General features: G+C 39.7%; 1 protein-coding gene across 5 annotated transcripts in view; it reads right to left on the bottom strand.

The window, feature by feature from the left end:
- GLI3 (GLI family zinc finger 3) overlaps positions 1-27405 on the bottom strand; it is a 204300-nt gene that overhangs the window by 137674 nt on the left and 39221 nt on the right. For 2 of the 5 annotated variants that reach the window (XM_030265328.4, XM_072925937.1), the window contains exons 1-2: positions 4619-4764; positions 323-565 (exon numbers count right to left, since the gene is read on the bottom strand). In XM_030265328.4, the coding sequence (XP_030121188.4) occupies positions 323-512 (190 nt within the window). In that variant the 5' untranslated portion in view covers positions 513-565; positions 4619-4764. Of the gene's footprint in view, positions 1-322; positions 566-4618; positions 4765-27405 lie in introns of those variants that run through there. The other 3 variants (XM_030265326.4, XM_030265327.4, XM_072925938.1) reach the window with 2 other exon arrangements.

Here is a 27405-nt window from a genome sequence, read left to right as displayed (position 1 = left end):
TTTTCATTCTCTGCTTGCTATAATGAGGCCCATTTTTCTTCATGTTTTAAGGAGGTGGAGCAAAACACAACCCTGGATGGCTGAGGAGGATTAGCAACAGATGAGATGTCCTGTGGAAGTCACTTTGCAGAGGCCTGCAGTAATTTCTACCTGCAGTGCAACTGCACCCTGTTTTTTAACTTCAGGAAAAAAATAGATTGCATTTACCACTCCCTCCAGATAAAGCAGCTCTCCCTGGGGACAATGCAAAGTGACAAAATCACAATAAATTTGACAGCCTTCCAACTTTGCATCCCCAAATAAGCCAGCAGTCAATACTCACGGTAATGAGGGTCCATGTAACCGTTTCGGGGGTCCATGGTAAAGAGCGTCCCACGGTAGGGTACAGAAGGTTCGGGAAGGTGCGATATAGATCCATGGATCTCCTTCTTGATTAATGAGGCCCTTTCCTCACTCGACGTGGAAGGCTCTTCACTGATCTTGCCGAGGCCTTGCCCACCCTGCGGCTGCATTGTGATCGCGTTCCTTCTCTCTCTGTGATAGGTCTGCCCAGGACTTTCATCCTCTGCAAAAAAAATGAGGGAGAAGAAAGAGAGAAGGGAAGAAAAAAGAGAGACACACACTTTTAGCCCATTTATAGCAAATACAATAAAGAAAAGTTCTCCCCCCGCTGCCCTCCTCCTCCTGCCGGTGTAAGTTTGTGACAGGAGGTGCCTGTGTGGCTGTGAGGAATGGCTGGGGGACACTTGCCCGTTCAGAGCCGGCAGCAGCCGAGCAGTAGATCACCGTCACCCATGCACTGATGCTCCCGGCAGCGGGGCTATCAATTGTGTGGGAATAGACAGAGGCTTGCTGTTTCCCTGCCTCTGGGACAAGGAGACTGGGAGCTCCCTGATAGGGAGTCAAGAAATGATTTGTCGCAAAGAGAAGATGAACCCCACCAGCTGGGCCTAAATCACACCCAGCCACCCACCACAGCTCTGCAGCCCAGCTCCAGGTCCTTGGGGTTTGCCTGTGTCAGGGACTGAAACCTTGCAGGGAGGTTGGCAGTGATCAGAACCAAGGCGGGCAACAGTAAAATGAGTACAACCGCTCAAGATACAGGACCAGCAGCATCAGGCAGGCACAAGCAAGGCCACCTGCTCTGACAGTGTCGCCACATGCAGGATGGTTGCATATATTCCCCCTACCTCTTTTTTTCCAAAATCCACACAGACATAGACACAAACTCTTAATGAACAAGGGGAAAGAAAAGCGGGGTAAAATAATAATAATTAAGATACTCAAACCCAAGCCCTAAGTAAGCCTCTAGGCCTGTGGTACCACTTGTAAGGGGACAAGAGCCTCCAGACCATGGCTCTACCAGCCTTCCTTGCAGACTGCTCTAGGACTAGGTGCTAAAACAACCCACCACTCCCACAGGAATTTTAACCCCTAGGGACTACATACACCCTTTAAAAAGCAGACAAAATGGTTCTGTTACTCAAAATCAAGATGAATGCTCCTAGGTATATTTCACACATGCCATGTAGCAGAGTGGCTTTGCTGGTATATAAGTCTCTAATGTAAATGCTCTCTCAGTTGTATTATTGGTTTAAAATATAGATGTTTCTCTAAACAAGCATGTTTGCTTGCTGGCTGTAATCCTTGGCCAATACCAATGCTCCAGGTACAGCCTTGCTCCATCAACCACACTGCACGTGCAAGAGTGCACCAATACATCTTGAAGGAATACTGATAAAGATTCTTCAAAGTTGCTCTGCAGTTCTAGAATTACATAAGGAATCTCAGATTATTAAATGCTGGGCACAAAAATGGTAACTAGAAAAGGAAATTAAAACACCCTTAGGAAATAAAACTAAAGTGCTCTTACTCTACAATCCACCTGCAAGGAACAATGATTGACACCAGTGCCAAGACTGCACTTCAGTTGTCAGAGATTTGAGGTCAGGGCTAAGTTTTCACTTGTACCTTTCCCTGGTATACTTGTTCACACAGCAAAAGCAGCAGCCAGCCACTCACCAGGTGACTACATTCAGCAAGCCTGACACCAGCCTAACTCAACCTATGTGCCTTTATACGAATTAGATTAGAAACAAGTTCTGTACATACAGATACCTGGCCATTATATGCGTAAATTAGCCACACTGTTACTTTGAATGAAATGCTAACCAGTTTTTTCTCTGCCCCCTCTCCCCTCAAGTAGCAACAACACAAAAACTCAGCAGCATAGCCTATTGAGCACTTAATTATTTTTCTATCTCCAAGTATTACAGCAACCAGGGTTTGCTGACTTATCAGCATCTTCCAGGGACAGAATTCCTTTACAGACAGTAATTCTACATGCAGAGCTTTTCCACGGTTGGGTCTGGGAAGAAAGAGTTAATGGAAATAGACAACAACATTACAGAGTTTAAACCCTTTGCCCTTTTCTACTTTTTATTAATATGCACAGGCATTGGTCCCTGCTCTGGATTAGCAGGGTTTAAGGTTTCAACTTTTTACGCTGAAGCTGGTTTTAGTTAGAGACCTGCAAATCAGGGACTAAAACTTTAAAATTTATATGAGGTTTTTAGAAACCCGCTTGTATAACTAAAAAAAAAAAAATAATCACCCCAAAAATATATTTTGCATCAGGTTTCTTTTTAGCCAGAGTCTTTTATGTTAACTTTCAACCTAGAGTGAACTTTCACTGATGAGATGTAAACTCCTATAAAAACAGGGTATTACACTTCATTTGAAATTCTGACAGACTCTTAAGTAGAGCAAGCTAACCAGTGCTACAACAGTTCAGAAAGAAGAAAGTTAGAGTGATTTGTGGGGCTATTATAATCACTCAGATGATCAGATAGTATTTCAGTTCTTATACTCTTCCATATAAAGATAATATTTGTTAAAACTGCCATCCTGGGATACAACAAGAAGCTGACATCCGTGTGCGGGCTCCACTTTCATACTTTTCTTCTCAAAACATGCACACGTCATGAATCAAGGTACTAGTGTTATGGAAAAGGCTGATTTTTCAAATTGTTGAATGAAATTCAAAACCTATTTTCAGTAATTTAGAAACTAAAGGAAAAATATGGGGTTTTTTATTAAGTTTTATTGTTTTATTAAGTTTTTCCCTTTTTTGGTTACTTGAGAAAAAAAAAGAAAACAAAACTATTTTTCCTTCTGCATCAACGATCTCTCTCCCCATTATAAAGTTACTGTCATGTGCCATTACAAGTCAAAAGTTTCTGTATGTTTTCTGCCACACAAAAACTGTCCCAGAACTATTTAACTAAACACGATGGCATTTTTGCAATAATAACAAGGCTTATTCATCAGCCAAACAGCTCGCTAAGCATTGACTTCACACCACTGGGCTGCTTGTGATAGGGGCCAGATGAGAAATTTGACAGCACCCACACTCCAGGATGCTAAGAGCCAAGCAGTTTGCAGGAGCTCCCCCGGCGCCGAGCGAGAAACTCCTCTTGCAGTAATGCTGCCGACTGTCACGGCAGGCGAGCCACTCCAGTGCGCCAAAAGGGGAAAGCTGTCTAATCTTGTTCTGGTTCAACTGAAGCGTTCAATAAAGTTTCAAGAGTAAGTGCGGGCAAGGCGCGCCAGGCCAAATTATTGACAGAAACACACTGTCCACCATGGCAACAAGTGGGATTCTAAAGCAAAAATGTAAGCAAATAGCCCACTTCTCCAGCAGCATCTGCCAATGGGGTTTTACAGCCAAATAAGTGAGCACTGTTCTGTTACTGCTCTGCTCACATTTTAGAAGTGCCGAGCTTTAGGGTCAAAAGAAACATCCGATTTATCAAAATGTTGCAGAGACACAAATGCCAAAGTGAAAGATGAAGCTGGTGGCAGCCCACCAACTCCAGTATAATTCTTTCCACCTTTTGCCAGTGTAAGAGTGAAGGGTTAAATAAGAAAAGAAAAAAGCAATCATGCCCAAGAGCAATCTGCATAAGCTTCTCTTTCTTCACATACACCCTTTCTCTGACTTAACAAGCCAATAGGCAGAGACACATGTTAGAAGTGCCCAGTCTTGAATGATAGCTTTAATCCAGGATTCTCACATCCACTGAGAAATACCTGATTTAGCTCTGCTATTTTGATCAGAAGCCAATTTTATTAGAACTCCTGAGCACCTCACTTAATGGAGCACCTCTCAATCAAAAAGCTTTCTCAAAAAACTCACACTGGACAGCATGCCTGAATAAACACACTTTTAATTGCATAGCTAATTTACTCAGAAAGTTTAAAAAAATCAGCACAAGCCAATACCTAACGCAAAACTCCTTTAAACTTTCTTTACCTGTTGAACTTTTTTGCCTTTTTTACCATAGACCAAGACAAAGTAGAAGCTATTTTGCTTTAAACCACCTTAAGTCAGCAACTGAAAAAAAAGTTGAAACCTATTGATAGAGCACACTTAAAAGTAAATCTCAACACACTTCAGAGACACCCTGCTTAAACAAAACAACACCAGCCCAATTAGATCTCTTAATATATTAAGTTTCATCACCATATTTCTGCTTGCAACTTCCAGACAGCGTTGCTATCTCATGAGAGATCTCACAGCACTTCAGCTGAGTAAGAGAAAAAACAAGGTACTTACAACTCAGTCCAAGAGACCCTGTCTGATGTTCCCTCTAAGCTCTTCTCTTCTCTTGACCAAAATTCTCTGGCTACCAGGACATGGGCATTCCTCCCTCTTTTTCCTCCCTCTCCCTTCTCTCCCCCCCCCCACCCCCACTCCCATCTCCCTCCCTCTCTCTCAAAGGCAGTGCTTCTCCCATTAGAGGAATTAAAAGTGGTTGGTGCCATGCTAAATTTAACAAGCTCATTAGTATTCTTCCTGTGTGCTTCCTAGTGAACTCTCCCTATTCAAGCAGCTCTCTCTAGCTGAGGGGTCAGGCGGCTAATCATTAAATCAAACTAATGTCACCCTATCACAATCAGCCTAAGAGAAGGACGGTTTATTATTTCAGTTTATGCTAAATAAACGGTTTTACAAATGGTCTCCAAGCAAGGTCAACAGCAGCTTCAATTACAAGACAAACTTAACAAGAGTTGCTATAAACCAAGTGCTCCATATTGACCTAAGCACAAGCTCAGCTCTGCATATTGCCACTAGCAGGATTGTACAGGAATGCATATTGTAAAATAAAGGAAAGGGTAATCTTTTCTTTGCCAGAATTTGTGACTGCACAGAGACTGCTCATTCACCTCTCCCCAACCAGATTGCTGCTCAGCTCAATTCACCCCACACAAAGGCTGAAGACCAGACCTCAATGGACCGAGTGAAACATGTTCAAAACTAGGCTCTCTATTGTGACTGAATTTCTTAACATCTTTTCAAAAAGCGGAGAATGCCTTGAGGCTAAAGGAAGAAACAGGCTAATGGTGAATTGGGAATACTGAGCAAATTTCAGAGCCCTTTCCTCCTAGCTTTTGAGGTTGAAAGCAAGCTCTTTCCTTTCAAGTTTCAAAGTCCTTTTTCCTCCCGCAGTGTCACAGAAGGATTTGAAAAGAAGGTAATTGTGCTCACAGTCCCCCTGATCAGAGCTTACGTCCTATTTCTGGTATTTCAGAATACTTCTTGCAATAATGGTGCATATAGCTCAATCCCTTAACCGTCCTGCACTCTGCAATTGCTCATTAAATGAACAATTGCTGGTATAAAATGCCTTTTATGTTCAAGGTCTGGATATAAGATAAGCATTCTAGTACTCTAAATTTGGTTTACTAAGGAAACTCTCCATCATTAAATTACAAAACTGAAATCAGAATATCAGTCTTTCCCAGAAAAGTAGCATTTTAGATGCTGTGAGCCAGAAGGAAGGGGGAAGGTAGAATGCAAAAAAGATTGACTAGTTAGATTCTTAACAGAACAGATACCTAAGTAAGAAAGCCATTTCCTTCCCATTTAAGAAAGTCTAAGTTTTTGATACCTGATATTTTCCTCCTTGAAATGATGCAATAGAGCAATTTCCAGGCTCATTAGGACACCTGTACCTGCATCTTCTTGCACACACACTTTTCACTACTCTCTAATCATCTTAAGAGCAACATCAGAGGAAACAGATCTGTAGGATTGTGCCTGCCTTTAAAAACAGCATGTGTTGTAAGCGAAATTTTGTTTTGGGTGAATAGATGAGTTTAAATTGGACACCCTTGATCCCAAGTTTGTTATTTTCCTGTATTTGGAGCAACTGCACAAGAAGCATTCTGGAAACACTAACATAGATATGAAGAACGATGCTCATAATTGGTTTTAAAAATAGATTCCAATTACACAAGAGGCTACAAAATCTGTTAAATAACAATACTGTACTCACTTTACTTGCAATGCTTAAGCATACCTTATACAAGACTTTTGTGCTTATAAATAACATACATTATCTGAGCTTACCACTAAAAATGCATAGTTTTCTATTCCCACTTGCAATGGATTTTTAGCTTAGTTATTTTTTCTTTATCCTGTTTATAGTATTTTCCAATAACTGATTTATGGTCTTTGGAATATGAATACGCAACTCTTTTGCAGTTTTGTTTGTTTGCTTTGAAAAATATGTGATTTTTTTTTTTGTCAACTTTAGCTTTCACTGGAAGAAAAAGAATTTATGAAAAAAGGAGAAAGGAGACCCGATTCATACAATATCTATCTAATACTCCACTCACACTCCCTTATTTTCCTCAAATGACACATACATTCATTTTTGCTGCATCTGCTGCACAGCTTGGTTCAGTTCCTTTTTTGACAGTACAGAGGAGGACAGAACACAGTACATCAATACAGTGCCTATGACTTTGGAAACAGAGCCTGATCATGCATTCCTGAGTCAATGGCAGAGCTCCCACTGACCTGGAGGAGACAAAACTGGGCCTGTACTGAGTTCACACCACTCCAACACTAAACCAGCAACATACTGTTATCAGGAGAACATCGCTCACAGCCATTTCCAAATGTGTGAGCAACTCTTCCCCAAGACTGATGGTGAACCTGAGAATGGCACGAAGCAGCTTAAAAAACTCAGGTAAACTTGTCAGACTTCTAAATCAGAGAGAGTCTTGTTAGTAGCAATGTCTGTATTTCAGTTTATCTCAATCCAGATAAATTTACAGTGCTCGTTACCTCCTCAGCTACTCCCAACTAAAACCAGCCAGCTGAAGCTAAACAGACATATAGGAAATTATGTTAAATAAAACCACCTTTAAAATTCCATACAAGTAAACACCTATTGTATTTAACTGAGAGTCTGCATCTACAAATCCCTGCATCAGATCTATAGGGAAATGCTAAAAATCTCATGAGCTGAAAAAATCCTACTGAGGAAACACAAGAGACAGCTAACACAGCTAACTACACACAAAGGCAGAGTGCTGTGGAAACTTCCTTGTCAGTCCCAGGACTCAGCCTCAAAGGGCAGATAAAGGGGGCAGGAGACAGGGCTGGGCTGCCTTACACATCTCGCTGATCATGCAGAACATGTGGAAAAAAAAAGGAGTAACATTTAGGCATATGCCTGAAGTTACTGACCTGACACTTGAGCCATCCCAGTCTCTTCTTAGGAACAAGCTCCTGAAGTTGCTTGGCGTGAATCAGATTCCTACAGTATCCTGTTGGCCAAGTTCCCCTCCAGCTGCCTAGCTGAACCACAACTAGCCAAGATGTGGAGCTTGAACCGTGCAATGCCCAGCCACAGCCCTAACCTGCAGGGCTGAGAGTCTCTGGGAAGCTAATGGAGGGACTAATTCTCAGCAACTTGCAAGGTCAGCCTCCAAAGAAGTTGGAGCCTCACTTCTGAACAAGCCCTCTCCCAGCCCGTTTCCACACGGGCTTTAAAATAACAAAAACAAAGAACTTAAATCAAAACAGCTGAAAACCATTTTCTCCCTTCCCAAGTTCAGGGCTGCATGTTTCTCCCATGGCAGACAGTGGATTATTGTGGTGATACTTAACACCGCTGGTGAGTGCAGCCCCCAGCACTCTGGTTTAGGTGTTAGTGACGACATCGACTGCAGCAGGAGAAACACTAAACCCTACACCTAGGTACCAAGCAGGTGGCAAGATTTTAAATTTACCTTCATGGGGCCTACAAGGCCCAAATTTTGCTTGCTTTACTCACACTGAAATTCTGGGGATTCATTGAAACTACTTGTGCAAGTAGAGCAAGAGGGATCAGAAATGCTCCAACCATTGAGCACAAATAGCCTGTCTAGAAAATGCACTGAAGATGTTGGTTGGCACATGGAAATTCCATATCATTATCTTGATGAGAAAGAAGCTCTTAGTAGTACCAGTGCTTTGTAACTCCAGTGGACAAGAAAAAAAAGAAAGCCGTAATGCAAAAGTAGAAGACATCTGGAGGTAGCATTAATTGTAAAATTAACTGTAGCCTGTCATTTCTCCTTTTAACTTTACAGAACTAGAAGGCAGTCAAAAGCATTTCCCTTTCTTGGTATAGTGAATTTTATGTTTTGATTTTGCTACTTGAGGACTGGGAAACTCAAATGAGAAAAAATATTTCTGTCAAGAACAAACTTACTTTTTCATTTCCCCTTCCAAAAAACTGTTCTACCTTACAAAATTTAGCAAAGACTGTGAATTACTGTGCAATGGCCTCAGCAAACTAGAACATTTGCTCAAGGTCTGCTGATCAAGCTTCGCACTTCCAGAATATCTCCAGGATTGTTGTGTTTCTTCAACATCTGGACTGTTCAAAGAGCCAAGAGAGTCAAATATAACTAAAAGACAACAACAGACATCAGCATTTGACCTTTGGCAACTATTTCTCAGAAAGAAAAAGCTCCTCAGCCTATTGTAAAACTCTCAAAAGGATCCTGATTTAAAAACATTATGAAGTTCCTTCCATTAGCCAGTTATTAGACTGTTAGTCATTGCTTACTTTGAGCAGGCTAATTAGTTACATCAAAGGCACTACAATAAATTCCCAGGAGGGTTTTCGTGGGGGGATATATTTCTCAACCATCTAATAGCACGTTTATGCCTATCTGTGGGTAACTGCCTCATTTCACTCAGACACTAAGGGACATATTCTGTGCTGTCACTTTCTACCAAGCCAGCAGCAAGACCAGGCCTTAAAGCTGTTTGAAGCCTGATATAAATTTGATTACCCATGCTTAAAAGCTACAAAAGAGTGAAAGAGGAGTTATAAACCCTTTGGTGCACCATCTCGTTTTGCAGCATCTACAGCACAGATACCATAGCCTCGAGAGAATTAAAAAAAAAACATTTATAGCATTGCATACGAACATAATTATATTTCTTCCCTTCTTCCTTGGGTGGTTTCAAACTGCTAAATGGAATCATTAGCAAATGACTAAGTGGTTTGCAACAACCCAGGCAACCCTTCAGTTTAGATGGCAGATATCACCTATTTAGTTGTGAAATTTACTTATTGCTGCATCCTTTTGCACAGTTGCAGTAAGACTTTTGTTTCCATTATATCCCTGTACTTCTGGTCTCTGAAAAAAAACCCAGTCATTTAAAAATATGTTATGGGTTACTCTGCCCTGATTCACAGTGGCTGCAATCTCTGGACAATGATTTCACCCAAGTTTTCTAAGGGCAAAATTTGAATACCATATACATTTCTCTATGCAGATGTGTACGTGCTTCTGCATGCAAAAGTGTGGTCACAGGCACCCACAAATTCAGCTCCACCTTACATTCCATAAAATCCTACAATTGCAGATGCAAAATACATGATGTCTGCAAATAAGTGTCCACACAGGCAGGCTGGATACCTCAATGTAGAAATGAGATTTTTCACAGTCCTCATTAGTAGTCTAAATAATTCAGAAAAGTGCTGCAAAACATTGTAAGGTTTACAGCAAAGGATGTTTTCAAACAATGAAAAGCTCTTGAGCCTTGTACCCCAAGCAATTTGATTCTTTGACATTAGCGCACTAGTTTAGAACAGTAGTGCTACTAATACACAGATATTGCAAAATATTCCTTTTATCAACACTGCTTCTCTACCAGGAATATATTCTGAATGCCCCAAACCTGGCTTGTTTACCTCTAAAGCTAAAGCTCAGGAGCTTTCTTCTCTCTCTGGAGACACTGCTTACAAAAGAAAAAAACTCTCCTTAAGCCTTAAGAAGATCTTCATTGCCCCAAAGACCAATCTGGTTTTCCTCCCCTCTGCTCATTTTCTTCTCAGTTTTCTTCACTAAAGAGGATGTACAAGCTCTGGCAGAGGTGTATAGTACTATACTCTCATAGCTCCTGCCTTCACATTCCAGCCATTAAAAATACTGCTAATAGCCTCAGCAGGCAGCCTGGGTCCCAGAATGAGTGCATGTGAGTGGGCAAGGAGGGGCCTGGTAGGAAAGGACAAAGTGAATTCTTCATACCATGATTTCCCCTGCCCTCACCTAAGAGATGGAATCCTCTCAAAAGTTTTGGATCGTTGGATGTGTGGAGTTGGAGAATTAAGACAACTGACTACCAGTCACTGGCTTACTTGTCAGTGCCTCTCTCCTCCCTTTGTCACTTCCACTGCACACTTCTGACCAGGCTTTCAATCCTCTGGCAGGCTCTGCCAGCCCGGCCTGCTACATTTGAGAAAAGGCAAGAAAGCTGAGACACATCAGCTTTTTCCAGCTTCTTGACACAAATCCACATGGGGAGGAACTGAATGCCAACCAGATCACTATATGGATGAAAAGAAGTTGATGATTAATGTTTTCTATGGAGTTTCACGGATGAGCAAAACTGGTTTGGAGACTTCACTTTTTTGGTTACTTATGCATTTGTCTTTCTAACCTTAATGCTGGATAACGGATTTTAAAAGACAGTAAAATATTGGCCTCAAGCTTTTACTGATTAACTACATATATGTACTTAGGTGCTTATAACTGCTTTAAGCAGTATCGTATATTTCCACTTATCAAAATACAAATGGGCACCTGAGATCATAAAGACAGCCAACTAAGAAAAACAATCCTATATTCATGAAAAAAATGACAGAACAATTTAAAACAGAACTCTCCTCCTATTACAGTAGCCATGCGAGTCCAAAAACAGCATTCTTAAATTGTTAATCAGGTTTTGCTGGCTTCATCTATCCACAGTCTGGAAGAAGGAGATTTCAATGTTTCCATATTATTCTTTTCATTTGTATTCTTGGCTACCTACATTCTCAAGCAACATCCATTTCAAAGAAAAATAAACTAAGTTTCATCTCTCAAAAACATTAAGGAAGGCTGGGGAAGGGAAAGGGAATCACCTGCAAAGTTCGTTTGGCTATATACAAAGCGAAACAAAAAAAATCACTGTGCAATACCCAGCAGTATAATCAATTCCATGACTTTTGTGTGCTATAGAGGAATGCAAAACTGCTGCCAGCACAACTTTGTCTTCTTCACTCACCAAATGCATAAAATACTGATAATTGATTTTGTAAGAGAAAAAAAAAAAATTATACAGCAAATAAGCACAGTGTGATTGAAAGATTCAAGGTCCATTTGATTTATATACAGAAACATCCACTTAGATTTGAAGGCAAAATGTTTTGAAGAGTTAGCCCAAAGCTGCCATACAAATCACCCCACATATTACATGTTCCAATTCTCAAAAAATAGTGTGCCTCCCATTTCTATTACGTCAAATGCTTGTCCACAACTTGCACAACTTTTCTAAAAATACGTAACTGTTGACTAATAATTATTTACCATGTCCCTCTGAAGACAAAGAAAAAAAAAAAAACACCACAACACATAAAACCAGAAGAAAACTAATAAATCAACCTTTAAGGTGCTATTGCCCTGAATTCAGGCAACATACCCCATCCAGACCCCTGCTATTCTTCCAGCAGGAGAGAAATCTCATCCAAAACACTCTGCTTCCCCCTCTTCATAACAACTACCTTAAGTGCTGAATCATGGCTTTTAATAAACATGATGAATTATTGAATAAGTGGACCTGATTGACCAGCATCTCACCTAAATAGTCAAAGAAGCTTTTTCGCCAAACAGTAGCCATGTTCTTTCTTCCCCAGTGCAGGACAGAACTTCCACCTTGCTGGCACCAACGAGAATTCGTTTTTTTCCTCTACAAACAATAGTCTTTTGTAACCACACATCATACTGTCAAATTCATCTAATTAAGAATAATACTTTATGCTAATCTCATTGTTCATACCAGTTTTACCACAAGACTCGTAAGCATGAAAACTAGAGGACAACTTGTAGTCTAGATACCTCCAGGTACTTCCACAGTTATTCATGACTATGTTAGCAATTGTGCCACAATTATTTGTTGTATTAACATATCCTCCTTGTAGAGGATATGAGATTTAACACATTTGTCCTATAAAATTCAATTAGCCATTTCAGATGCATCAGAGTTGTAACATCAAAACCGGCTAGCTTTAAAGAAGAAATTCCCATTAGAAATCACAGTTTTTTCATAGCAAAAAGACTGACAGTCCACAGCCTTCTCACAGCAGAATACATATTGGGCATGCATGTTGCAACTCCTTTCAAAAGACTAGGAAAAATCTATCCCAGAGCAGTAAGGTTACCACTGTCAGCTGCACTGGACTACATACTTCCCTCTCTTTTGGGTCTTATCTTCAAAAATCATGGAAACAAAGATGTAAACTTGCACATTAAAGAGTGCTAACATCAAAGTATATGCACTACTTTTGATATTAACCAAAGCCTTGAACCTGAAATCTAACAGGCACAAATCAGGGGTGTCTGTAATTTCAGAAACAGCTGAACTGAGCTCTGTGCTATGGCCTGCATTAGCTCACCGACTTTTCAAAGCACACTAGCCCTGTATGTTTTTACAACTACCTGCCAATCAAGAAAGCAGCAGGAATCCAAATTCACTTCTTGGCATTTTCACCATTTATCTGTCCACATTTCTTAACACGCGATGTTTTCTATTTCTTTCTTCTCATTCAATACCTTTAAAAAATTTTAACATCGCCATCCAGAACAACTTCTGTGCATTGGATAAAATCATGTCCTGTATAAGATCCCTGCCCTTTGGTTTACATAAAAATTACTGTATATCACAATTCAGCTAGACAAAAAGAATATACAAGTGCATAAAGAAGTTATATAAATAGGTATCAATAATAGATTAATATTTGTATATTATCTCACCTGTATTCCCCCATCCTCCCTCCCATTCCATTATCATATATATCACTCTTATGGTCTGCATGTCCCAACAGAGCTTCAAATTCTCTCATCGAAGAAGTTAAGTAAAAAAAGATGTTTATGATGTCCTAACCTTTGCTATTTCCTACAAAAATCTGAGTTTTCATCAGCAGTCACATACACTCCCCATTGTTGAAAACATTCCAATGCCACCTTCAAAACTTGCATTGAAATGAGTCTGTGACAGAACTTACCGGCAGGACCTTACAAAAGTTCAGTGAACACACTCAGCTAAGCAGGTGTTCTACAGAAAAGGCAGTGCACAAAATGCAGGTAGATAGCTGGACAACACTTTGAATTTTAACTTTCCCTTGTGCTTTAACTCACCAACTTAGTCCATACTTAAGTCTACACAGGACTCTCAGAACATGTTAACTCATAACATGTCATAAAACTTTAGCCAGGGCAATACAGCATGGCTTGAACTATAGCCTATGCATCTCCAGTTACAAGTATAAGCTTCAGGATAAATGGAAAGAAAAAGTTCCAAGTTTGGATTCCTAGCATTTTTGGTACCCTATTAATGTTTTATGCTAACAGGACAAAACCCAGGATACCAGGAAGCATGCTGTGATGCAACAAAATGTAGTACATAACTGTACTCAGAGGGATGGGCTTCCTCCCATAATACAATGTTCTTTTGCCTCATTTCTGAAGAAAACAAGACTGAATAATATCAAGGGAAGGCAGAAAGGAGTTTGGTATCTATTCTACATATCTTTGAAACTCATTGATTGGATTAAGCCATTTTTATCTGAGTCAAAAGTTTCTATACTAGATCTCTACCAAGAAAAAGGCAGCAGCCAGGTGGAAGAGATGCTGTATTACCAACCCTCTAGCATCAAGGTTGCAGAGTAATTTCTCTACATCATATAGAACATATTAAGGAGCAAGGTGTAACAAGCATCCCACCAGAAAAAAAACTTTGATCAGAGCCAGCATCTTAACCAGAACACTAGAGAATCAAGACAAAAAGCCATGCCCTGGAGTCAATTCCCAGGAAGGTCCATTTCAACTTCAAGCAGCTTTGCATCTTGAGCAGAGCTGCTGATTAAGGATGTGATCTGGAGCAAGGTTCCAGGACAAATCTTACAAAAAAATCAGCACCAGAGTGCAACAGAATCACATGAGGGTCTGTGGGCTTCAGCAGCATAGGATGATTCAAACATCCACAGTGCTTGCAAGTTACCAAGTACTCTCTTGAGGATTAAGAATTTGTCTTCCACAATCCCCTTCAACCAATGAGGAATAGAATGCACAGGAATACTTTCATTTACCCAGAAGCTTTATCAACCACTCATGAAGCAATACGCAGGCATGAAGATGGAGACCAACTATAGAGTCTGTTTTGGCAGATTGACCATAAATTTCATCACAAACTGAAAAACTATACGTACAGCCTTTATGAAGAGCAGAAAATAAAAGCGTGGCCCAAGAGTGATCATTGTCATCTTCATAGACCAGGAGCATAGTTGAAGAAATACCAGACTTGTATATCAGAGTCTAGGTTCACTGGCAAAAAGGCTTTTTTCTCAACTTCTCAGAAAGACCTCTCTTCACTCCAGTGGAAGCAGGAAAAAATGGAGGAGAAGGCCCAAAGGAATATGGGAACAAATTGCACCTTAAACCAATAAAATACCCTTGGCCCATCAAGTTGTCTCATTACTGAGAAGTCAGTAATTAAAATTTTAATGGCATGCAAGCAGGTTTCTAAATCATTAGGCAACAGAACACAGTGTCAACAATATCGCTGAACAAAGAGATAGAGAAAAATCAACCACCACTGCTTAATCACTTAGGACTCTATCTGGCAGCTATTCATCTGAGGAGCACAGAAGTCCCTTATACTCTGCAACTACCTGCTCTGGAGCAGTAGTGCATTTATTTATCCTCCCTCATATCAAATTGTAATGTTTTGCCTTTAAGGACTTGAGAGTGGGTATGCATTTTTGCCACAAGTGTAAAACAAAACTATCATGCACTGTTTATGAAGCACTACACATCTATGCACACACAGAATTGTTAGAACATGAATAACACAACTAGAAAAAGGACAGTTTGAAAGTAACATCAAGCCCACAAGAGAAAGGCATGACAAAGTTACGGTTGCCTGCACAGCATCACACATGTAACTACCATGTGCTTCAAGACGCCAGGCACGCCATTTGTCTCTGCAAGACCCCAGCTTCATCCAACACCACCCATGGGATGGACAGTACTTCATAAACAGTTTACCACTACCTTGTTCTCATCTTGGAGTTCAACATAGGGCCCCTCTGCTCCATGTACTGGCTTCACTGAAGCCCAGCTCTGCAGATAGATTATTCATTCCCTCCTGGACTTTCTCTGGCACTCATTACAGTATCCAAGTGCCTCGTTAGTAGTATGAAAATGTTGTTTACAATAGTTCTTGCAACATGAAGAGATGGTCTTGTCCACTACCAACAGTGACTACCTACTTAATGTTCCTAGCTGTAATGCATAGTCTAGAGAACCTGAGAACCCATTTTCAGAGAACCAATTTTCAGAGTACTTAGCATCAAATCTACTTTACACAGTTTGTATTTTCAAGCAATATAATATAATAATAACTGTATTTGTTAGCCCACATGCTTGCCTTTCTGAAAACCAGATGCAAGTCACATACCAAGAAACAAAAATAAAAACCTCTATACTGGTGATGTTGAGTGCTCCAAGTAGTAAGAGTTCTAGGTGTGATGTAATTAATGACACTGTAAAAATGCCTATATTTTTGCCTTTTTGTGGTTAATGCATATAAAAAGGTGGGAGTTCTGACTGAAGAATTCCTCATTTCTGGGGCCATTTATAAAAACCTGCTCTCTTAGCAGATATTTTATTATCTAAATATGGGTTCAGTCTGTAAAATCTCCTTCTATGGTAGCAGAAAGATATTTTGTCTTCTTCATTATGTATTTTAATGAAATACAGAAATTTTTATCACCAAGACCTCCACCTCACTGGCAATGAAGCAAAAGTTGGCCAAGGGGGTGACAGACTATTATAAAAGAAGAAAGCAGGGGCGAGAGAAATGTTACAGCTGCATGTCAGTTTCTTCAGGTCACTACACAAGGAAGGGATGAATGCATGTAATCATTTCATTAAAGACTGTACTACAATGGACAGGCACAGAGAATTCTATGTTGGCATTCCTGATTTTGTGATATAAATAATACCCCTTTATTAAATGACTCGCATGTCACTTCATAGTATAAAAAGAACAACAAAGGAGAAAGCAAAATGAGAAGACAAATATGGCAGCCATAAGAAATGGGTGATTTAATTCAACTAGCCCTTTGAAAGCCAACAGAACACCTTGTAACTTCAGTAAATTATCATTTCCCAAGACATTCGGGGCAGAAGATGACAGCATATCAAGGGTTCGCAGACAATTGCTGAGAAGAGGAAATTTTCCATGTTGAACCCCACCCTAGGCTTTAAAGAGGAAATTTTTTTAGTGAGAACAAACTTGCTGCTTCTTCCACTAAAGTGTGTATTTTCTGTTTCATCTTTCCCCCTGTAACTTTGAAAATGTTTCATCATCCCGACTACTACCTTCCTCCTCCCAGACCTATTTGCTATTCCAACACTGCACTCCACAATCCTCTCATTTCAGACCCATCTTCTTCAACCAGTATCTGTTAACCATGAAATCTAACCTCTTTGTTCTATTCCTTGTGGGAAGAATCTCTTTGCTCAGTTTTTCCCATCTTCTCTCTCAATATGTCTTTTTCTTAATCTTCAGTCATGCATGCCAGTCATTGTGCCCCATTTCTGATGATTCTGTCTCTTCCTTCTAGGTTCTCTGTCCAATCTCAGCACACTGAGCTCAGGCTCCTTTCTTCAGCTTCTTTTTATGAGATCTTTTCTCTCTTACCCTTTTTCTCCCTTCTGACAGGGCTCCCACTCTCCAGCCCACACTCAACTAAACAGAAGCCTTCCCCCTATCATTGTCAGTATCAAACCCTGGACTAGCTAAGGAAAACTGGTGGAGGTGTCCTTCACATGGTATTCAGAACAGTGGATCCTGTAAGGTCTTCTTCAGTTTCTTCTCGCTGTTCCCTTTACATCATTAGCATTGCTTTTTCCTTGATGCAGCTGGCTCATAATAGTGATAGGTGAAAAGCACTAAGGTCCACTTGCATGCTTTGCAGGAAGAAAGATAATACCTGAGGAACAACTATCTCTGCAACTCTCACAGCTGCAGTTCAATGGATGGAAGATGAGAAATGTCATTTCATACAATGAGAGTCATAAAGTAGGAACCATCTCACCTAACTCTATTATACTCTTGTTGTCTAGGCTCCTTCTATTGTTGGCTGAGAAATGATGCCTCCAGACTCGGATTCAGCCCATCTCAAAATGGAAGGACTCATCCTTTGAATATACATAACTGATTACAGATCACCCACTTAGACATTTACCTTTCAGAAAGATAAGGGTAGATAAGATGGATCTACTATCCAAATGTTAGAAATATGGGGAATGCAAACTGGTTTTCCACAGTTTTATATAAAAGGTACTATTTTGCCATCCAGTAGTAATAATAATATCTCCCTTCAATCTTCAATTTACTTCTGCAACTGTTTGATCTGATTTAATCTTCAAATACGTAAGTAGCCAAGCTGAGGCTAATAAATTTCATTCTCAATTTCATTACAACAACCAAATACTGCTGAGGAACTTGAGGAGCAGTGAATAATTCTCACTTTCAGATGATCCATCTAATCTTTACTGGAAAAACTTAGGTCCCAGTGATATATGCAGTTTCTTAGGATAGACCTGATCACCTTCTCTCATTGCTTAGATAAGAAAGCCAGGCCAAACAGTATCAAAACTGAACATCAGCACTGCAATAGCAACCAAACAGAGTATGACTCATCTTGATTGGTTGTTTTAATCAAATATACAGTCTACCATTTTGTAGTAAAGGTAAGATAACACAGCCAAATCAATACAGACACATTCTTCTAAAGCCTAGAGAACACCAAGCATTTTCAGCTTTATAATCTGTAAGACTACAATAGGTGTTTTATGAGATAGGTAGAAGGACTCATTCCAAAATAAGTTCCCTGGGTCAGTTGTCACACTTCAGAAATACCTCGCTATAGACATCTGACTGCCCGAGCTACAAAGGTACTCAATGTTGTTAAGACCATTTATATCACTGAATCATTCAGAAATTTTCAATTTCAATATGGACTTCATCATCACTAAGCAATTGCAGTCATGATTTACTGACCTGTAATGTATTTAGCAACTGAATTTCCAAAACATGCTTTCCTAGGGAACAACTGGTGCACTGGTCTGTGCCTAGATAGAAGTCTGGAAATGCAAGGGACCAGGATCTCCACAAATGTTGTACAGCTTGTACTTCTGTGACTTTTGTCTCTCTGTCTGTATCTGTTTTGGCTCTTTAGACTATAAACTCTCCACAGCAGGAACTGCCTGTTATCAGACATATATCCACAAATGAGCAAAGTGAGGCCTCTCAGTGGGTCCTTCAAAAGCACCATAAAAATGTTTTGATTTTTTTCAGGCTACACAATTTGAGTTTCTCAGAAAACTACCAGAGACCACATATTTAAAAATCAGTTACTCAAAAAATATATGTTTTTTTACCATTGCAAAAAAAAAAAAAAAAAAAAAAAAATGTACTGTTCATTCAGTGTAAATATGTCTCAGTCATGTTGGAAGTACAAAGGAAGTACAAGAAATTTTCCCATGTCTAACTGGCATCACTAATGTTTTACAAAGTAATCTCTTGAGTGAAACACTCAGAATATTCACCCTTCCCTTCCAATTTTCATTTGAATGTGCCATTCTTCACCACTGCAGAAATAGTATGCCTGGACAAAAATGGATTGGGAACTTTCAAGTATTTCCCTCTACCTCCACCACTGTTGCTTCCAATAACAATTGGGAAATATCAGTTGAGTTGGAGGAAGCTGTCTGGTATCATTGGTCTGATCAAATGGAAAAGAAAAAGTACATGTACCTTATCTTGTTGAGAAGACTTGTTTAAGGAAAAAATAAAATCCAGGATCCAGTGAAGATTGATGAACTGTACAGAACAGTTAATTGTCACTGTTCCCATATGAGTTATTAAAGCTGTGGAGTAATTAAATCACATCTTGTCTTTCTTCTTACACAGCCTGGAGAATCTCCATGTTGGAGAAACAAGGGTAGAAATAAGAGAAAAAAGCTTAGATTGCTTTACTTGCAGAGCTTAAGACAACTTCAAAGCAGCCCTTGCTGGGATTACAGAAACATCCAAGAATTGTTATAAGTGTGTATGTTTGTAAATAAGGCTAAGGGTAGCCTTAGAAGTTCAAGAAAAATTCTCAAGTATTTGTGCTTAGCTGGTATACATTTAGATTTTATCTTTTGAATTTTAACTTGCATTGTCAAAATGTTTGATTTCCAATTTGGGAGAGGCTATATTTACCACTGAGGGATAATGAGTTTTAAAACACTGTTACCATCACTTAACAGCTAACCAAACTGGAGAGAAAATCAACCACAGAACAAAACTGGAGCAAGGGAATTGCTAACAAAAAAATACTTCTCCCTTCAGCTCTACAAAGAGATCAGAGAACAGTTCTTTACTCAAACCAGATTTTAAATGCTTCCTTCCGTGCACAGTACATATGGCTTGCATCTATTTTTTCTTTAAAACAGAGCTACATTTCTTCCTGTTAGTAAACATATCAAGGCTTTTAGGAGAACTAACAACAGCAAAACTCTTCTTGCTTTTAAAATAGATTAAACATGGGTATTCTAAATAGGAAATAATTTCTCTGACCATACGCATAAACTGAATGGCTTTGTAAGAGCTAACAGGTAAAAATACTGCCTTACATAAAAATTCATTCATTTTTACGAAACTAGCATTTGAGGAGCTGTGTGTCTAGCACAAAAGTACTTAAACAAAACTGCATTTAACTTGACAAGAATACCGGCATTACCTCTTCCCCTCCAAGCTTACTTTCCCACCTTTCTCCTTATTCCGCTTTTTTCTTTTATATGCCACCTCTTTCATACTTGCCTTTTTTCTTTAACAAAAAGTCACTGCTGAGTAAAATATGAAACGCTAGCACGGGAACGGATAATTCCTTCCCACTGCCCTATCACCCCTTCCTCTGTCATCCTGAAGGTAATATAGTTACTCAGAAAGAAAAGTTGATAGCAATTTTAAGCAAAGTTACCAACTGAAATATCACAGGTTTTTACACTTCATGCTTCCAACATAACACAGCATTGTCCACCCACTCCAGCAACTGGCTCAAATGTATTTAATTTCCCCCCCAACCTTCTCAGTTTTGTATCAAATACAGGAGAGAATTTGACCATACATGTAAGTGGATTGCTAGTCCAGATTGCTAGTAATGCTATTTGTCCATTTTGCACCCAGAGGGTGGTAAAAAAAAGCAAAAGAATCTGCATAGAAAAATGTGTAAAAACTGATTCAGCAGCTACATCTTTCTAAATGATAAACCCAGCTGGCAGAAACCCAATAGCAAAGGAGAGCATAACTGAGATGTAAGAGATAACAGGATCTGGGGGCAGCTTATGCAAATATAGGCAAAAAAAAGCTCTCTGGCATAAGAAAGCAGAGCACCTGGGAGTGGGGTGATGCACAGAAAAGAGGAATCCTAGCTTAATCCCATGGCCTACTCAGCTCTGGATGTGGCACTGCCTTCCAGCAGCAGTGCATGTCTGCAGTGGAAAACAAGAAGGATACTGGGGAAGGCAAGTTTGTAAAAGAAATATTGAAATGCTCTATAACTGAACTTCAACAACTATAGATACAACAGAAAAATATGCCACCGTGATGGCATCCAGCATTATCTTAGTAACAACTGTACAGTGCAACAAGCTTGGAAATGGCCAAAACAACTACAAGCAAGTAATTTTGAACAAAAAGATCTGATGTATCCACCCAATTGTGACAGACTAGTTATTCCATACTAATTGGGCTCTGCTAACAGCATGACAAGAAGAAGCTGTACTGTGGGGCTACAGACTGCAGTCATTTATCTAATCTTAACATTTTAACAGATCTTTGTTATCACAGTTTGGCATCAATACTGTACTCTGGAAAGTACCATTCCCTGAAAGACTCTCAGTCTGGTATTTCCACAGTTGCTACTATGCCAATCACAATGACTTCCTCTGAAGCATCCAACTTTCCTAGCAAAAGGCACATGCTAAATAATGACTAGCCAGAAGCTCTCTCATTAACAGCCTTTTTCATCTGTCCATCCATCCATCCCACCAAATTAAGAGCATGAAGTGCACTATTCAACCTTTGTCCATATCTTCTCTTCCCATGGTCAAACTGCCCAAACATCACTGCACACAAAAGCATCACAACAGTATCCTTTTTTTATCCTTTTTTTTTCCATGGGTACCATGCATCTCTTGACAGAAATACAAAAAAACCAAGATTTTTCCCTCTCAGAATCAATACACATAAACATGGCTACTGTCTAAGCAGGTTTGCATGCAATATCTATATCATAGATGTCATCACTGATGCATTTTACTTGCAACTTTTAAGTCAGGGGTCTTGTCCATATAATATGCATTGCTTTCAATATAGATGACCACTCATAAGTATGTAGTGAAAAAAAGAGCAGCTGAGCAGTGTCTCCACGCCATTTGGAAGGGGCCTCGCTAAACTGCTTGTGCTCTTCTTGAATTCATTTCTAGAAGTATCTGGCCATCTACCCGCAAGGTCTCTAGCAGGAGGCAGAGTGCAAGCAGACCGGTGACAACATGCACTGGAATGTCTCACTGCGAGAAACTGCCCAAATCAGACACAGAAGGATGGCTACAGCAGCCCATTGAAATAAAGGCATGACTGGCCACTAACAGAAAACAGCAGGTCTTATGCTGCTGGCCTTCATTAGCTCTCAGGATCCAATCACATCATTGCTTATAAACTCTCCTCAGCAAGAAATTATAACTTAGACAGCAAGAGAGGGGGTAGGCAGGGCTCAAGACAGGATTTCTTTAAAGCCCCTGACAGTTATCCCTCATTAGTAGAGACAAACATTTCTTAGAATCAAAAAGACAAAATCTGAGGCTAAAGGAAGAGCAAGTTTGGTGTCACAGCATCCAGAAGGACATGACTTTGATGTGTTTCTTCTTTGAAGTATGAGGAGTAATGTCAGAAATAAAAGATTCTTGTGAATGAAATCAAGCAACAAGGAAAAAAGTCAAAATACTCCTAGCATTCCTGAAGCATGCCAATAAGCAAGAAACTGCAGCTAGGCTAGGCTACATATACTCCCACTCATGATACTGCAATATCTCAACCAACACATGACATCCTGAGGAAGAGTTTTAACTGATACTATCCCATAAACTCCCCCTTCTTTCTCCTCTATGTCCTTTCAATTCCCAGCATGAACAGAAAAACAAAACAAAAAACCAGAGAATATGATTTCAGTCCACCACATCACCTGCCAGGACCAGATTTCCAAGACAATAAATCACCTGGCTATGGACACAGAAAGTTCACATATTATCCAAGTTCACTTTAAGGTGAGAGATAAAAGATCCACCCGTTCTACAGCAAAGTCCAAGTATCCATCAGTACTGAAGATCCATCAAACTACAGCACCTCATTCTGCAAGGCCTCCAGAATTTCCCAGTCAGACAGTGACAGTCAGCTCCAGCTTGAAGGACATTAGCAACACCAGCCAGTCCGCAGAGCCTATGGCTCCAGGATTTGGAAGTGTGCACACCAAGGCAGAGAGATTATGCTATCAGTGACAGAGCTAGAAGTACACTCCAGCAGCTGCAGTTTGTCACAACCACACCCAAAACACTCATAGTCTTCAAAGTGCAAGAGTCCATGTGGTTGAAAAATCTTCTTCTCAGTCGTGGCAGTCAAAATTGTTGTTGAACTAAGACCCACACCTCTTAGCAAGCTAGTAACAAAAAAAAAAAAAAAAAAAAAAAAAATCTCAGTCCAAATGATCAGTGTTTACTCAGTGTGATGCTGTTTACTCGGTGTTTACTCCATTTAAGATCAGTGTTTACTCTGTGTGATCTCGTGTATTTCTCTGACACATACTAGCCTGACACACTGGGTTACTATTAGTTCAGAGCAGCCTACATTAAGTGCCAAACGCTCTTGCATCAATTTTTATCAAGTCAGATGGAGTTGCTGTATCCAAAATCCAAATGTTTTGTTTTATACCTTTCTTGTACAAATTGTTAAAGGCATTGCACTGTTAAGCATCTGGCAAAAGTTGATTATGCCCCATTAAATCTCTTCTTGCAGAGGAGTGTAAGTGGGTTCAGGGCAGCTATTAACATATGCCAAGGTAAAACAGCATCATCCAGTAATACCTCCATTTGAAAAAACATCTTAAATATTGAAAAACACAAAGAAAACACATATCTTTCTGTTCAATATTATACCTCTTCATTTAACATCTGTGCTGTTATTCTTCTACTAACAGAACTTTCCAACCTTCTTGGGTGAAGACAAAATGTGCAGCCTGCTCCTTTAGAAGAGAAAGTTTTCAGCAATCTTGTGTTTAACATAGTAAGCACCATCAAGGTGACAGCCAAAGAATGTGCATTTGATTTATCCAGGCCAGAGGTTTGCCTCAGAGTATTAAAAAAAAAATCCCCAAAATACTCACATCCCCAGAAATAATTCAAATACAAAGAAAATACAGCAGGCTGCCTCAAACTTCTTATGAGGTAGCTCAGAACTTAGTCATTGGATTGGCTTCAAATCTAACATTTTTAATATTTAGATCCCATATCATGACAGCAACTACAGAAATTACCTGTCCAAAAAGAGTAACTACGTGCACCTTCTAGACATGCCTAATAGATTTCAGCAGCTTCAAGCAAGCAAAGAGCCACTGTTATGTGACCAGTCAGCAGAGCAGCAGCACAGACAGAGCTGGTCAGCAGTGGTGCATCAGAATTTCCTGGAAACACTCCAGTATGGACTAACAAAATACTTATGGACTTGTGCATTTAAACAGACAAGTCACACTCAAGTTGCCACTTACACACAGGTATAACTTTCTCCAGATCATTAGAGGTTCACAGTGGAGAAGAACTACCCCAAATCTTTTACATACTTCAGCATGGGGAAATCATTAGGATCTGTATTACAGTGTTATGAGTACAGATATGCAGCACACACAAAGCAAATAATAAATGTGATTCTGTCTATGCAAGTTAGTGAAACGTGATTAAATATGTTAAAGGATTCCAATGGATTCCACGGAAGTCTTCACCTTACTGGCCTCCCAAAGGTATGCTAACAAGCACAAGCAGCCAAGTATCAAATCCTCACTAGTAACTCATAGTGTTCCACACATTATTCCCCTTTTTCCAAAGATTCTTCTTCCCTACTCTCATATCATCCAGGCTGAAGATGGTAGCTGTGGGAAAAACTTTAAATTTAAAAATAAAGAGAATGGGGTTTTCCTTTATCTCTTGGACTTTGATCACTCTCAGCAAGCTCCAAGAGGAAGCACTGTCCTGTCTCTGAAACTATCCCAAACACTACAACATAACTTCTCCAAAAATATTCAAATTTCAGTCTGAAGAAACTGTTTTCATGTTTTGTTCTGAGTATCAGATTAAGTGCTGACCTTTTACTGGGAGGTTATATCATTCCTAGAAACAGGACAACACAGAAATCAAAACAGATATTCTCTTGTAGCTTTATACCACAGAATACAACACATTTAGACAGACATTTTAGTTAATTATATTTACATCATCCCATTCAAGGAGTCTGGTGGTAACAGCTGATGAAGCGTAACACATTTGTTCTACTTCATTTCTGTTTATAAACCACACAGAACACATCCCTGCTTCCAGTTCTACAGAAGATGCTTAGCAGCACCAGCCCTGCTCAGCAGTGTTCAGTTCACAGAGCTCTTTGTAGTGCTGGTTGCCATCACTTCAACCGCAGACAATGCCTGCCATACTGATGCATCAATAAGATGATCTGCTCAATAGGTCACATTCCTACCTGAGATTCTCAGAACTAACAACTTTTTTTCTGCTGACTTAGCTCAAACCAACGTCCAGGATGGCTTCAGAATTAGAGAGAAAAGCTGCTCAACACCTGGACTTGGGCTTCAAGGAAACACTTATATTATGTTGGGCATATTTCTGTTAGCTTTTCCCAATTCTTATAAGCAGGACACTTTTGGGACAGGAATTAACAATTTCCCTCTCAGTTTTATCTGGAAAATATCAACCAATTAGTACCTCGAAATAAAAGACAATGAAAATCATAGCAGCAGGCAGAGTACAGGTGAGGGAAATGACAGTTATGAAATAATTTCTCTTTGCACCTTTAAACACATTCTGCCAAACGCTGTGCCGAACTTTGTGGCATCCCTGTCACCTGTCTGTCTGTAGCCCCTTCACAGTCATGAGAACAATAATTCAGCATTGCTCACCAGTATACACAAGACTAGTCAAAGACTAACAAACCTTGGCAGAATTTTATTTAAGAAATTCACTTTTCTTTAGATCAACAATTGGCATTGAAGCAAACATTTATAAAAAGAAAAACTGTTTTCTTTGGGCATACACACTATCAATAAGTGAACACAAAACACCAACAGCTTACTGCAAACTTTGCAATGGTAAAATCTGTTTCACACTCATTTCTAAACCAAGTGTGAATGCCTACAGCTTGCAAACTTGACCAGCATGTGTCTATTGAGAACTGCAGTGCCAGTATGCACAACCACTTAAGTGATGTGATTCACAGATTTTTCTGTGTTTTGTGTATGTTGGCATATCTTGTGGGCATGCTCAGTCTAGTGTGCTGCCTGTTTTCCATTAAATGGGAAGACCTTTTAAGACAATAAATATAGGTTTTCATCGAAGCCCTGAGGCATCCATTCATCACCTTATCTTGTCCCAAACAGTTTTTGAAGAGACATGTAATAAAAGCATTCTCATTTTGCGAATTGCATAAAGGATTTAGCGATGGTGAATCAACATAAATTAAATCTAGTTACATACTTCCTAAATTTTATTTAAATGTACTAGCAATGCTGTCTCTTTCATGAGACTTTCCATCCTGCAGTGTCCAGAGTCACTTCACTAATTCAGTGCTCGAGATTCTCACTAAAACTAAAATACACAAGTAGCAGAAAAAGGAAAACTTTGATAGATCTCCAACCAACCTGAAGAAAACTAGAATTGCTATTTCCATAAATATGCACAGCTGAAGAGGAGCTCTAGAAAGCTCTAGGAATATAGAAGGTAGTAAATCCCACTCCAATTACATCAAGCAGTAAGTAAAGCATCAGAGACAGGTAGTGCTGAAATCAAGTAAGGTTATGTTGCCAAAGCAGGAACCCAAGATACGCTAGTCAGGCTGAAAGATGTAAGGAATATCGTGCACAACAACCTCACAGCAAAGGGAACTGAGAGGAGGGTGGTAATGAAGACAAGAGAGCATGACAAAGCAGACACTGTCCTCAGAAGTGCAGGGAAGTTTTAAATGAGGTCAACTTAAGAAATGGGCAGAAAAAAGAGAGCAAATGGGAAAAAAATTGAAATGAGCATATGATAAGACAAAAAAAAAAAACTGAGAGCACAAATGAGGTGTAAACAACAGGAACCTGGCAAAGAGAAATACTTAGCAAGGAGATCAGAAATTCAGGACAACAGGGTAACTTGAGAAAACTAAGTTGTCCTTGTCACTCAAAGTTTCTCAAGAGTCCTGCACCAGCAACAATTCCTGTCATCCTCCCCTAGGCAACTCTACCAGGAACTCTGCCACCAAGAAGCCAACACGAGTTGATTTATGCTGATTTTGTAAATACCACTCTACTTCCATGTTTACCACTACATACTACACCACTCATCACTTGTAGACTTAAAATAATGAGAACCCTGGTGACTCTCAAAATACTTGCAAACTGAGGTTTCCTGTTGTGAGAGTCATCAGCTGGGGCCTGACTGAAGATTGCCACCAAACTGTGGGAGAAGTTATTTTTGTTTCAGATTTGTTTGGCTTTCTTAAGGAAAAAAATCCTACAGACCACTTCTTATGCATGAGGTTGTTTCAGCAGAATGTCTGGATTTCAGCTCAAGCTGTGATCTCACCATCTCCTCCGACTTAAAAACACTCATACAGACTGTTTTTCTAACTCTCACCATCCT

The sequence above is a fragment of the Taeniopygia guttata genome, chromosome 2 (genome assembly GCF_048771995.1).
Source record: "Taeniopygia guttata chromosome 2, bTaeGut7.mat, whole genome shotgun sequence".
Lineage (NCBI taxonomy): Eukaryota > Metazoa > Chordata > Aves > Passeriformes > Estrildidae > Taeniopygia > Taeniopygia guttata.
This window is presented reverse-complemented; position numbering and strand designations above follow the sequence as displayed.